At 44.7% G+C, this 12,813-nt stretch overlaps 1 protein-coding gene across 6 annotated transcripts in view; it reads right to left on the minus strand.

Annotated features, from left to right (window-relative positions):
* The window catches only part of ABR (ABR activator of RhoGEF and GTPase), a 427,958-nt gene that overhangs the window by 15,504 nt on the left and 399,641 nt on the right, over positions 1-12,813 (minus strand). The window contains exon 1 of one of the 6 annotated variants that reach the window (XM_069761146.1): positions 9,222-9,626. The exons of the other annotated variants lie outside the window; for them this stretch is intronic. Coding sequence (XP_069617247.1) covers positions 9,222-9,383 — 162 coding nt within the window. The 5' untranslated portion in view covers positions 9,384-9,626. Of the gene's footprint in view, positions 1-9,221; positions 9,627-12,813 lie in introns of those variants that run through there. 6 annotated transcript variants of the gene reach the window in all.

Consider the following 12,813-nt stretch of genomic DNA (forward strand, 5'->3'; position numbering starts at 1 on the left):
TGCTATGAAAAACTACAGTAAAAAAAGCGCATAGATTGGCCAATGTATATGTAAGGCCAACAGCCAATGTCAAGGTGTTCTTCATTATTCGGTCCCTCTCCTGATATGACACCTCACGATGAAGGACACCTTGACCTCGGCTCTATTTTTTTTTTAGTTGGTACCTGTACACACTAGTTTGGATGTGCTGGTCGTTTTCAAGATCATACATATATAGACTAGATAAATCCACAACTCTCCTAGGTATTCTGATGCAAATTACTTATTGTTATTATTCTGCCACTGACATAACTGAATGATTTCATAAATCAAATATTGAAATAATTTTTACAAGGAGTTTTGGCCCATCCTGAGCCTTGCTTTGCTGCATTATGGCTGATTGAGACCTACGAGGAGGCAAAGTGTTCTGTAAATCATCTGTATTGCCCACTTAAAAGAAATAATATCTTTGATTGATCTCTGTGGCACAATAAAAAAAAATCATTAATTTGCATCAGAATACTCCGGAGTGCCGTCGAGGTTTCCTAATATTTTGGGAATGTGGAGATCCTTACAACAGATTAGAGTACAGAACTTACTATTGCCTTAAGATCACAGACGGCCTGCATCCTGCCATTTATCTAATGAGCAGTAATTGGAATAAAACCCTTTTACACAATTTGATGAGTATAAAAAAAAAATTATTCGATCACTGAAAGATTTACAATCAGTGTGCAACAACTATACGATGTGTGAGTTTTGGCTCATATTTCGCTGATCGCATATTTTATTATACCTCCTCATGTAAATAGGCATCTGTTAGTCCACACAATGCAAATGTAGGGTTTCCTATACTGCATATCTTTTTATATGGAAAGTCTGCTGCGTTGACCAGCTCAGGAGGATATGAACTCCGGCATCTATGGAAAGCTTGAAAAATGCCTTCGCGCTTTCAGTGCAGACTCCAATATTTACGCCGTAAAAAATAAACTCCTCTTGAAATCTGCACCAAAATGCTTTGTAAAACGTAAAAAAATGCAATAATCATTGCAGATTACTATTGCAAACTTTGGTGCAGACACCAGCAGGAAGAAAAAAAAAACTGTATTTTTTTTACAAGACAGAATATGGCCTTCGTTATTAGGAGTGGAAGAGTAAAAACAAAAGGAATTTCTAAATTGTTTGTTTTTTGTCGATCTTCACATATAAAGAACCCTCACTAGAAACAATCACAGGGTGCAACAACATTAAAAATGTAAACGCTGCAAACGACAATGGAAATGGTGACGTGGCTCAGTCAGGACGGTGCACAGTCTCCTGACCTTGTTATTCCTTCTGCGCTATAAAGCTCCATCCATGGAAACTGTTCCACCCAGCAACCTGGATAGTAAGGAAGCCGATGCCCTCTGCATGTTTCTAATTATCCTGACAGTTGTGAGCACAATGAAGGAAATTCGGGGAAATGAGACGACGCTGGAAGTTTAAATGTAATTGTGAAGGAGCACACATCTCCTTTTAACAAATCAGCCTGGCCATGGTGGAGGCCATTTGTAAGGATTAACGGGATCCATTCACAGGATACATATGTGGAGGAAAAACCGGCATTACATAACGGACTGGCAGCCGAATGTCTGTACTGACAAAACACTGCTCTGGAATAGAAGGGAATTTAATCCTGGCAAGAAGAAAAAGCCCTGATTCACCTTTGTGGTAAGAGTTCTGCTCCAAGGGCTGACGATGAAACCTACGGGAGAGATTACGATTATTTTGTAAAGGAATGCACCCTAACCGAAGGCATCCAAGATGGCTCAATTGGTAGGATCGGCATTCTTCATTCATACATGCACCTCAACGGACACTGGACAAAGCAACCAGCTGCCGTCAAACAAAAGAAATAAAGACGGGACCTTCTGAAACTTGTCTCTAAACCGGACATGTCGGACATCTATATGTAATGGCTCCAATCTTAAAAAACACCACCACATTTTTTTACCTCATGGCTGAAATGGATGCCGTGCCAGGGAGTGTTATCAGGGGCAGGAGGGTGGTAATGTGGTTATGGTGCAATAATCACTTTTAAGCCCCAATTTGGGGTGCACTCCCCATCCCTTACATGAAAATCTACAATCTCTTCAAGGGGTTTTCCAGCTTGTTGATACTGATTTCCTATCCGAAGTATAGGTCATCAATATCAGATTGGTGGGCGTCCGACGCCCGACACTCCAACCAGGCAGCTGTTATCACCTAAGGCCTGAAGTAAAGTGTGTACGGAGCCAGAACAGCTCAGCTCCGGTACCGGGTACAGCTGCTCAGCTCCAACTCAACTGCATAAAATAGGCTATCAATCTTAACTTAATGGCCCATATACACATTAGGATGACGTTGACTGGAATATTGGAAGACTCAACCGACTGTCTAAAATGTATGGGGGCCCTGGACTCTCCTCCAGACAGATGATGTAGCGGGACATAAGGATCGAGGATGTGCAATATCGCACTGCAAATCCTTTTCTTCTAGCGAGAGAAGTCTGGCAGTGGCTCTGGCAGAGGACACAGGAGCGCTGGGGAGAGCAGGATTGGGAGAGGCAACTGATTAAGAGATATCCACTGTTCGTCTGACCACTATCTATTGTGTATGGGGATCATAAATTACTCTTGTAGATGCACCTAGGTGTATACATTTAGTCAGGCGGTCATATTTGCACTGAACCACTACTAGTATTACCAATGCTTTCCATTTCTACCTATTGGTTATCAGAATATACGGTACGTCTGCTCTGTTATTTGCGGACTTTGCATTTACTATTCCTCTGCTTACATGTGCACATTAGTGGTGGTGTCACAAGACCTTGATGGATAATTATTACAATCTGCTATTAAAGAACAATAGGTGAATGGCACACAGTGTGAGGAATCATTAACTCCAGATAAAGGGTTCACAAACATTCAAGAGTTCAGATGTCGGACGGAAACACCTCATATTACAGCAATTAACACCCCGGGCGGGTGATGTAGACCTAACAGGTCCCCCAGGTCATCCCACTTCTCACATATCCAGCGGATGGTGACACAGCAGCCACAGTCAGATCAGAGAAAAGCAGGATCTGTCCATCTCTGTGGGTGACTCAGAAACCAGTCATACTGGTCTACAGTGAATCACTCCAGTCTGGCCAGTCCTTGGCCTATGTCACCTGCTGCACTACCCACACTATCACTTTCCCTGGTCCTGACTCATTAGATGTGCGTAGACCTTCTCCGACGTCCCCGCAGTTCAGCAGGTATTATCTAGACAAGTCATGAACGTCTCGAAATCAGGAACACGGAAAACATGTCAACTCTGAGCTGATGGGGTTCAATGGAGCTGAAAAATATCGACAACAGATAGAGGTTTACTGGTAGTTTAGTAATTAGAAATTAAAGAATCCAGTAAAACATGGGTCAGCAACCTCCAGAAGGCAGATAACTACAACTCCTAGCATTCAGGAAAAGCCACAGCAACCAGACGGCTGCATGGCATTAAGGGCATGTTGGAAGTTGTAGTTCCACAACACCTGAAGTCCTACACCACAAAATGGGGGCGATAAATAATGAGCGAGGCCAAGTTTACAACAGATGAATGGCGGCGTTAAACAACCGTCTGTCGATCAATGGGCATTTAATAGATGCATCAGTGCACATAGGCAGCCGTTGATCTCTGCAGCACATGTCCTGATTATTATACACAACGATGCGCTGCCGAGAACCAAGATAATTACACCTAGAGGTGTCTCTGGGGTTCGCGCAAAACATGGATTGCAGTCAAACAGAAGCCATTATAAGACATTTCCATCCCCATTGGATCATTTTAAGTCTTTGTCATCCCAAAACAGTTCCAAAAATGGAACATGTGAACAGAGGCCACTTCCACACAATAAATGAGGAAATGAGAATGAATAAATTCCTGGTGACTATTACTCTATTTTCTTCTATTTGGGTACCACTTGTACTTGCACACTAGCGGTGGTCGGATGTACACCGTGCATGGACCCGGACAGCTGTGTGTGTGTAGTGACCACTGCTGGGTACTGCAGGTCAGCTCCAATTCACATCTACACAGCCTGTGTGTTTCCCTTTCCATACACTGTGTTCAGCTGATTGGTATTGAACCGCCACCAATCTGGTATTGATGACTTATCGAACGCATAAGCCACCAATAATTAATATGACCCCATAAGCCAGTCTAATGGTGGTCATCTCCAGCTTGTGTACGTTGTATCCACTGCAGGAAATCTTTTTCTGGAGTCCAGGCAGTTCAACTTTGGGATCTGTAATTAGCGAAATTAATTCCCTAACGGACAATGGAAGACATTTCCTCTTGAAATAAGAACATTCCTGAGCTGGCTTACATGAAGTCACAAGCCAAGGCTGCACCACTATCCGGGCTGCACCTCCGGCAGCTGCTATCCCCAGCCATTACATGCTTAGAGCCGAGCAATGCAGTGCACGCCTGGCGTCTATGGCACGGTGCTAGCACGCTCTCCTGGAATGGGGTGGCACACATGCTAGGTCATACCCCACATTCTCCTGACAGCTGCCCCATGCACCAGCTGCTGGCCGCCCTCATCGTCAGACACAAAGGCAGCTTCTCCTGCCCGTCATTCCGGATGGCTTCTGGGCAGTGGTGCCGCTCTGCTCACTTACATCTGTCTGCAATGTGATACTGCTGTATACAACACAGATTCTGCTCTGTTCAGCTACAGAATATACGCCTGACACCAGAGTCGCCATACAAAGTGACTCTTACATCTACAGTGGAGTAAATAATTATTTCATCCCTTGCTGATTTTGTACGTTTGCCTACTGACAAAGACATGAACAGTCTATAATTTTAATGGTAGGTTAATTTTAACATTGAGAGATAGAATATCAAAAATAAAATCCATAAAATCACATTGTATAAATTATATGGATGTATTTGCATTTTGCAATGAGAAATAAGTATTTGATCCCTCGGACAAACAAGACTTAATACTTGGTGCAAAACTCTTGCTGGCAAGCACAGCAGTCAGACGTTTTTTGTAGTTGTTGATGAGGTTTGTGCATGTCAGGAGGAATTGTGGTCCACTCCTCTTTGCAGATCATCTCTAAATCATTAAGATTTTGAGGCTGTCGCTTGGCAACTCGGAGCTTCAATTCCTTCCATAAGTTTTCTATGGGATTAAGGTCTGAAGACTGGCTAGGCTGCTCCATGACCTTAATGTGCTTCTTTTTGAGCCACTCCTTTGTTTCCTTGGTTGTATGTTTTGGGTCGTTGTCTTGCTGGAAGACCCAGCCATGACCCATTTTTAAAGTCCTGGAGGAGGAAAGGAGGTTGTCACTCAGGATTTTACCTTACATGACTCCATCCTTTCTCCCATTGATGCGGTGAAGTAATCCTGTGCCCTTAGCTGAGAAACACCCACAAAACAGAATGTTTCCACCTCTATGCTTGACAGTGGGGATGGTGTTCTTTGGGTCATACGCAGCATTTCTCTTCCTCCAAACACGTCGAGTTGAGTTAATGCCAAAGATCTCAATTTTTGTCTCATCCGAGTACAGCACCTTCTCCCAATCACTCACAGAATCATCGAAATCTTCATTGGCAAACTTCAGACGGGCCTGCACATGTGTCTTCTTGAGCAGGGGGACCTTGCGGGCACTGCAGGATTTTAAACCTTTACGGCATAATGTGTTACCAATGGTTTTCTTGGTGACTGTGGTCCCAGCCACCTTGAGATCATTAACAAGTTCCCCCCGTGTAGTTTTAGGATGATCTCTCACCTTCATAATCAAGGGTACTCCACGAGGTGAGATTTTGTATGGTGCCCCAGATCGATGTCGATTGACAGTCATTTTGTATTTCTTCCATTTTCTTACTATTACACCAACCAGGGGCAGACACTGACGAGATGTATAATGTAATGACTGCTGATGTGGCATGGGAGAGCTTCTTTTCTAATGGAGGAGCTGATGGACTGGTCGTCTGGTCACCAGCTCCTCCATCAGCAGTCATTTTATATCTAAAAAGATAATAATCTTTATTTTTATATAGCGCTAACATATTTCGCAGCGCACCAATTCCCTATCAGTATGTCTTTGGAATGTGGGAGGAAACCGGAGAACCTGGAGGAAACCCACGCAAACACGGAGCATCCTTGCAGATGTTGTCCTTGGTGCGATTTGAACCCAGGACTCCAGCGCTGGAAAAACTGCAGTGCTATCCACTGCGCCACCGTGCTGCCCTAAATACAACCGTTTAGCAGAGGATGATATGTAATAGAACAGGGCGCTGTGATTAGCAAAATTAACAAGAATACACTATGTAAGAGACAGCACTGTACATAACAGCAGAGTAAGCTATATAATAAGGGATGGCACCATATATAACTAGAGAGGATGGTCCGTAATAAGGGACGATGTTATACATAATAAAAGAGGAAACTATGTAACTAAGGATGATGGTATACAGAATTAGTGAGTACACTATATACTAAGGGACTGTGATATACATAAGTACGTACACTCTATACTAAGAAACGGTGTTAGACATAATAGATGATATTAATGTGTTCCTTCACCTCCCCCTGTTCCTATGTCCATTATAAGTCCACCTTCCTCCCATCCCAATCCCCCACACCCCTCATTGTCCTCCCCCCCGCATCTCATTATTGTCCTCTCCCCCACCTCCATCATTGCCTTCTCCATCACGACTATCATTGCTTTCTCCCCCACCACCCCATATCATTGCCCATTCCACCACATCCATCATTTCCTCCTCACCCACCATCCCCATCATTGCCCTTTCCACCACATCCATCATTTCCTCCTCCCCCACCATCCCCATCATTGCCCTCTCCATCACCCCATTATTGCCTTCTCCCCATCATTGCCCTTTCCTCCCCCTACACTCACACAGACACACACAGCACCATTCACCTCTCTGCACATTCCCCCGCAGCGCTACGCATGCACGCACGCACCTGTCACCTCTCTCTGGCACAGCCGGCCGCTGAATGATGACGTCATCCAGCGGCGCTGCTGTCTGTGTGAGAGGAAGAACTGGAAGGAAGCAGAACAGATCGCTGCAGCTCCGCTGCTATTTTCTCTTGTAGGCAGCGAAGCTGCAGGGATCTCTCCCTGCCTGCCACCAGGTTGCCCTCATTATGAGCCAACCTGCATGGGCCCCCTCCACCTCTGGGCCTCGGTGTAGCCGAACAGGCTGCGCATGCGGTATGCCCGCCCATGACATCAACAGTTGTCTCCTTTTCACCCAGCGTCTACTTATGGTTTTGTGGAGGTCTATGATCTTGTCCCTGACATCCTTATAAAGCTCTTTGGTCTTGCCCATGTTGTAGAGGTTAGAGTCTGACTGATTAATTTTGTGGACAGGAGTATTTTTAATAAAGGTGATTATGTTAGACAGCTGTCTTTAATGCTGGTAATGAGTTGATTAGGAGCCTCTAACTGGTCTGTAGGAGCCAGAACTCTTAATGGGAATACTTATTTCTCACTGCAAAATGCAAATAAATTTATATCATTTATAGAATGTGATTTCCTGGATTTTATTTTTTATATTCTATCTCTCAATGATAAAATCAACCTACTCTTAAAATTAGAGACTGTTCATGTCTTTGTCAGTGGGCAAACTTACAAAATCAGCAAGGGATCAAATACTTACCGTATTTCCTTCACTGTACATTTATTGACACAGAAAGAGTAATTACTTCATTATTCCAGCCCAAAATTGCAAAAAAAAAAAAAACCACAACCAAAACAACTCATATAACCGTGCCAGCTGTACGGTGTCCATCACATCCAATGGTCGCACACATGAGAGCAGTCACAGGGTGAACACAATTGTGCGGCCCCAGCCTAGCACCACATAACCCCTGTATTAGTGCATCTGATACTAAAACGCCGTACACTGAATGCAGTCCTGACGCTTTGATGTAGATGTCCTGCTCACAAGACGCAGATGGTAACAATCTGCACAACAGAAAACAGACTTCACCAAGGGTCCAAAAGGAATATAATTTTACCAACCAGGGGCGGGAAAAGACCCCAATATGATACACATGGCTCCGGCAATCTACATTACAATCTATGAATAGAGACGAGCTCGTTTGCCATCATACACACTGATATCACACAGACCCGGAATACATGATGTAGCAGCGCTGAAACAACCAACTTCGCTCTGCTACATGAGACATGAAAAGATCATATCCAGCTCTGCTACATCACATAGGAGGTGTTCTGGACATGTTAGAAATTGCATGCTAACAATCAGTTTATAAATCCAGTTTCTATCTAGCAGTCCCAGAATATGGATAAATCGCTCAGCCTCCAATATAATGACTATAGAATGAGCAGGCTTGGAGAAGCCGCCAGCGCTGAGCGTGCCATCTGTCCGCACAACAACACATTATTTAATCTCCCCGGCAGCAGGAACATCTGTATTTAACACAGGACTAATGTTTGGGTCTTCGTTTCCTGCAGGGGGGGAAAATCCAAACCACAACTGTAAAATCACAGAGAACTCCGCTAGTGGGGAATCATTGCCACAATGTAGGTCGCCAGCTATCTGCCCTTCCGGACCTACCCCAATGGCGATCTGCCCTACCGGACCTACCCCAATGGCGATCTGCCCTACCGGACCTACCCCAATGGCAATCTGCCCTACCGGACCTACCCCAATGGCGATCTGCCCTACCGGACCTACCCCAATGGCGATCTGCCCTACCGGACCTACCCCAATGGCGATCTGCCATACTGGATCTACCCCAATGGCAATCTGCCCTACCGGACCTACCCCAATGGCGATCTGCCCTACCGGACCTACCCCAATGGCAATTTGCCCTACCGGACCTACCCCAATGGCGATCTGCCCTATCGGACCTACCCCAATGGCGATCTGCCCTAACGGACCTACTCCAATGGCGATCTGCCCTACCGGACCTACCCCAATGGCGATCTGCCCTACCGGACCATCCCAATGGCGATCTGCCCTACTGGATCTACCCCAATGGCGATCTGCCCTACAGGATCTATCCCAATGGCGATCTGCCCTACCGGATGTACGCCAATGGCGGTCTACCCTACCGGATGTACCCCAGTGGCGGTCCTTCTCATTTCCCATGCAAACCTTCCAATGAATTTATCATGGGACGCCAATGGGTAACAACAAAAACGGGGGTGAAGCGTGCAGCGATAAGAGTCCATTACCTTTGGTCTAAGCAGCTTATTCCGAACCCGTCCCCAGAGTCGGGCCCCGGTGTTGGCCGGACGTTTGGCCCCCACGTCCTGCATCCTCTCCAGGCAGCAGTGCTCCAGGTGCTCACACACAGAGTTCAGGTTGCAGTCAGTCTGCATGATCACCTCCGTCATGGCTCGGTGCAGGGATCTCCTGGGCAGACTGTGTCACCTCTGCTCAGACACCCAGACACCTGTATAAGGGACCAGCCTCCTGCCGCCCACCCACCTGATCACTGCTCTCCCAGGCACTGTCACTCCTCATTCCAGCCCACAAAGCTTTTCTTCCACAAATCAATGAGAAGAGATTCTGGTCAGCAAAGTACAGAAATCCCAGCTCAGCTTCCTCCAGAATCCAGCCTGCAGCTTCATACAACTGAGCACAGGCTCACAGGCAAGGAGGGGGATTCAAAAGGCGGACCCCTGTCTCCCCTACACTCCTCCCCTTACACACACACTCACATCATGTCTTAACCATTTAGACACCACTCCAGGGAATGGAGCCTAATCCTTAACCTGGAAGCAACACAGAGGTCATTTGATAAGGAAACAATCTCACATCGACACTCATTGATTACAGCTCTGCAGCCCTCTATGCGCAGTGAATATAAGGCTATGGTCACACTGTGTATTGGGATATGGATTGTTCTGGCTAACAAATCTACACAAAAGAAAAAAAAAGGAAAAAGTTCTTTGTGCCTTTTTTTTCAGTGTGTTTTTTTTTTCTACACTGGTTTTGTTCTGCTTCATATTTGGAGCAGTTTTGTACCAGAAATGTCATAAAGAAAGATTTTTATTTCAAGTGGAAAAAAAACAGCAGCATGTGTTCTACTATTAAAATCATCACGAAGCTTATACATAAAAGTATTTATAGCAGCTTTAATGTGGACTTTCCTAAAGAACCTCCTTAAAGTTCCACATTAAAAAAGCTCAGTGTGAACATATCCTAAGAGTTGTCTGTTGCATGTTAATGTTCCTTATTTTCGATCCCAGTGTGATCTGACAAAACATTGCAACGCACTCGGACCAATGTTAGTCTATGGAGCTGTGCACGTCCAATTTTTTCCTTGGACCATCACGGAGCACACCTGAGAGTTAGATCCGATATTTGCATAGCACGTGGCCGTGAAAGTCAATGAGTCTGAGGAAGCAATCGACTGCACTCGGGTGACATCTGAGTGCAGTTCGATTTCCACAGACTGACAAAATGGAGAAGATGGAGACATTTTTTTCTCCAGCGAAGAGAATCAGATCACACTATGATCAAACTGATCAGAGTGTGATTTGCACATTTGGCCCGATTTCCTTGGATGAGAGAATATATGGTGGACTGCACTTGCCCTTAAGGTATGTTCACTTGGCACAATTTCCACACCAAAATCCACATACCGTAAATAACACTTTAAATCTGCTTGCATTAAGCTTACCCATTCATGTGAATTGAGAAAACCCACGAGTATTATAAAAAAAAAAGTCGTCAATTTTTAATGCATTTCCTTGCATATAAATTGCAGCAACACGCAAATTTTTGCAGAGGTTTTTGATGAGCTTTTTGAAGCAGAAACGCATCAAAATCACTACATCTCATATAATGAAAAGATACATCAAAAAAATAGACTGAAGCAATAAAACATCACAAACTGCATCCAGACAGATGTATTCTGACTGGGATGCTTCAAAAAATTCAGCAAAGTAATGTTAAAAAAAGCAATAAGCAATCTGTAAACAGGTTATTAGACTCCGATGTAAAGGAAAGTGTGTAGCGGCCCTTTAATGCTGACTACATTCAGACTTTGCTTGTAGTATTTCATTTGGAAATTGTAGAGAAATCCGGCCTTGAAGTCTAAATCACAAGTGCATGGGGCGGACACCGTACCTCCAGCTCTCCTGCCTCTGGCCCTTTTCCCTGCCTGCTGCCGGACTTTGATGAATCCTGCCTCCCCTGCCCAAGATTCTGTGCAGGCACTGCCCGGGGCCGTCTCATCAGAGGGGGCAGTGCACGCGCAGATCGGTGGTCCAGCTCTCGCAGTGTCATTAGGAGCTTACAGCGCATGTGTCGCCCCCTCTGATGAGACGACCAGGGCAATAACGGCGCCTGCGCAGAATCTAGGAAAGGGGAGGCAGGACCCCGAGAAAAGGGACCTATCCATCAGAGGCCGGCAGTGGGCAGAGAAAAGGGAGAGCGGCAGGAGAGTTGGAGGTGCAGTGTACGCCCCCCTGCATTTGCAATTAAAGCATCAAGGCCTACAATCATCTCTACAATTACCAAACTAAAAACTACAAGCAACGTATGGATTTAATAAGCATTAAAGGGCCTTTAGTCTAAGCTAGTCTAATATCCTGATGACAGTTTCCCTTTAACTCAATCTCTTAGGAACGCAGTGTGATAATAAGGCCAGAGATCTTTAATGACTTATTTTTGTTCTGGAATCAGAAGTCCAGTGCCTCATCTGATCTGTAAACACTGATTGAGTGGCCCAAAATGGGATCGAAATTATTCCCCAAGGGTAGCGACATGTACGGTAGATTCATTGTCGATCACCCCAATATACCAACTGAGGTGATGTATCCAAATCATGCAGCACATATTTTGCAGTGAATTTGAAGCAAAATTTGCATTAGATTTCTTGTGCTGTCTATGGAATGAGCTATAAAAAAAGCCAGACTCCTGCAACCCCTGTGAAAACAGATTTCGACACTGTTTTTCCCAAACAGACTTGGTAAATGTAGAAATTTCATGAATGACAACTTAGAATTACTATTAATATGTGTTATTTTAGGGGGATGAGTATAATATTCACACAAAGCCCACTATCATGTACCCATAGATGAACTGCAGTGAATGAATGGAAATGTGGAAAGGCTGGCACCGTAACGGGGTCACTGACCGCCCCACTCACAAGAATATCATTGCTGAAGCTATTGCTTATATTACACAATATATGTGAGTGTCTTCCTTTCTGTGAAAGTAGTGTGTTACAGCCTATGGGTGTATCGGTATAAGAACATATGCTCACATTTTTGCAGTGACTCTTGTAAAATCTCTATTTTGATGAAGTTTCTGGGAATTTAATAAAACTTTGCCAAAATGTTAGATGTTAAAAAAAATTACATCCTTATATAGAATTTCTCAGCGATCTCCTGCTGCTCAGCCTCGTCCCTGCTTATAAGCTACTTCTAACATGATGGTTTGTTGTCCATATGGACAAATCTGCATGTGACAATCTGCAGAATTGACAGTACTATGGGAGACACTTCTACCCAGTAGCTAGGATTTGTCCACTTACATAGGCAGATGCAGTGGATGACATGAACAGAAGTGTAGAAATGGTGTAGAGTAGTGATGAGAACAAGTGCTCGTTACTCAAGTTTGCCATGGGTGCTTGGGTACGCACAGAGCATCACTGGTGCTCGAGTGACATGTTCGCGTCTTTGTGTTCCATGGCGGTTAGACAGCCACAAAACATGCGGGAACATGATACTCGGTGCATACCCGAGCACCATGGCAAACTCGAGTAATAAGCACTTGCACTCATCACTAGCGACGAGTCCATAAGGTAAGGCT

The sequence above is a fragment of the Ranitomeya imitator genome, chromosome 3 (assembly GCF_032444005.1).
Source record: "Ranitomeya imitator isolate aRanImi1 chromosome 3, aRanImi1.pri, whole genome shotgun sequence".
NCBI lineage: Eukaryota > Metazoa > Chordata > Amphibia > Anura > Dendrobatidae > Ranitomeya > Ranitomeya imitator.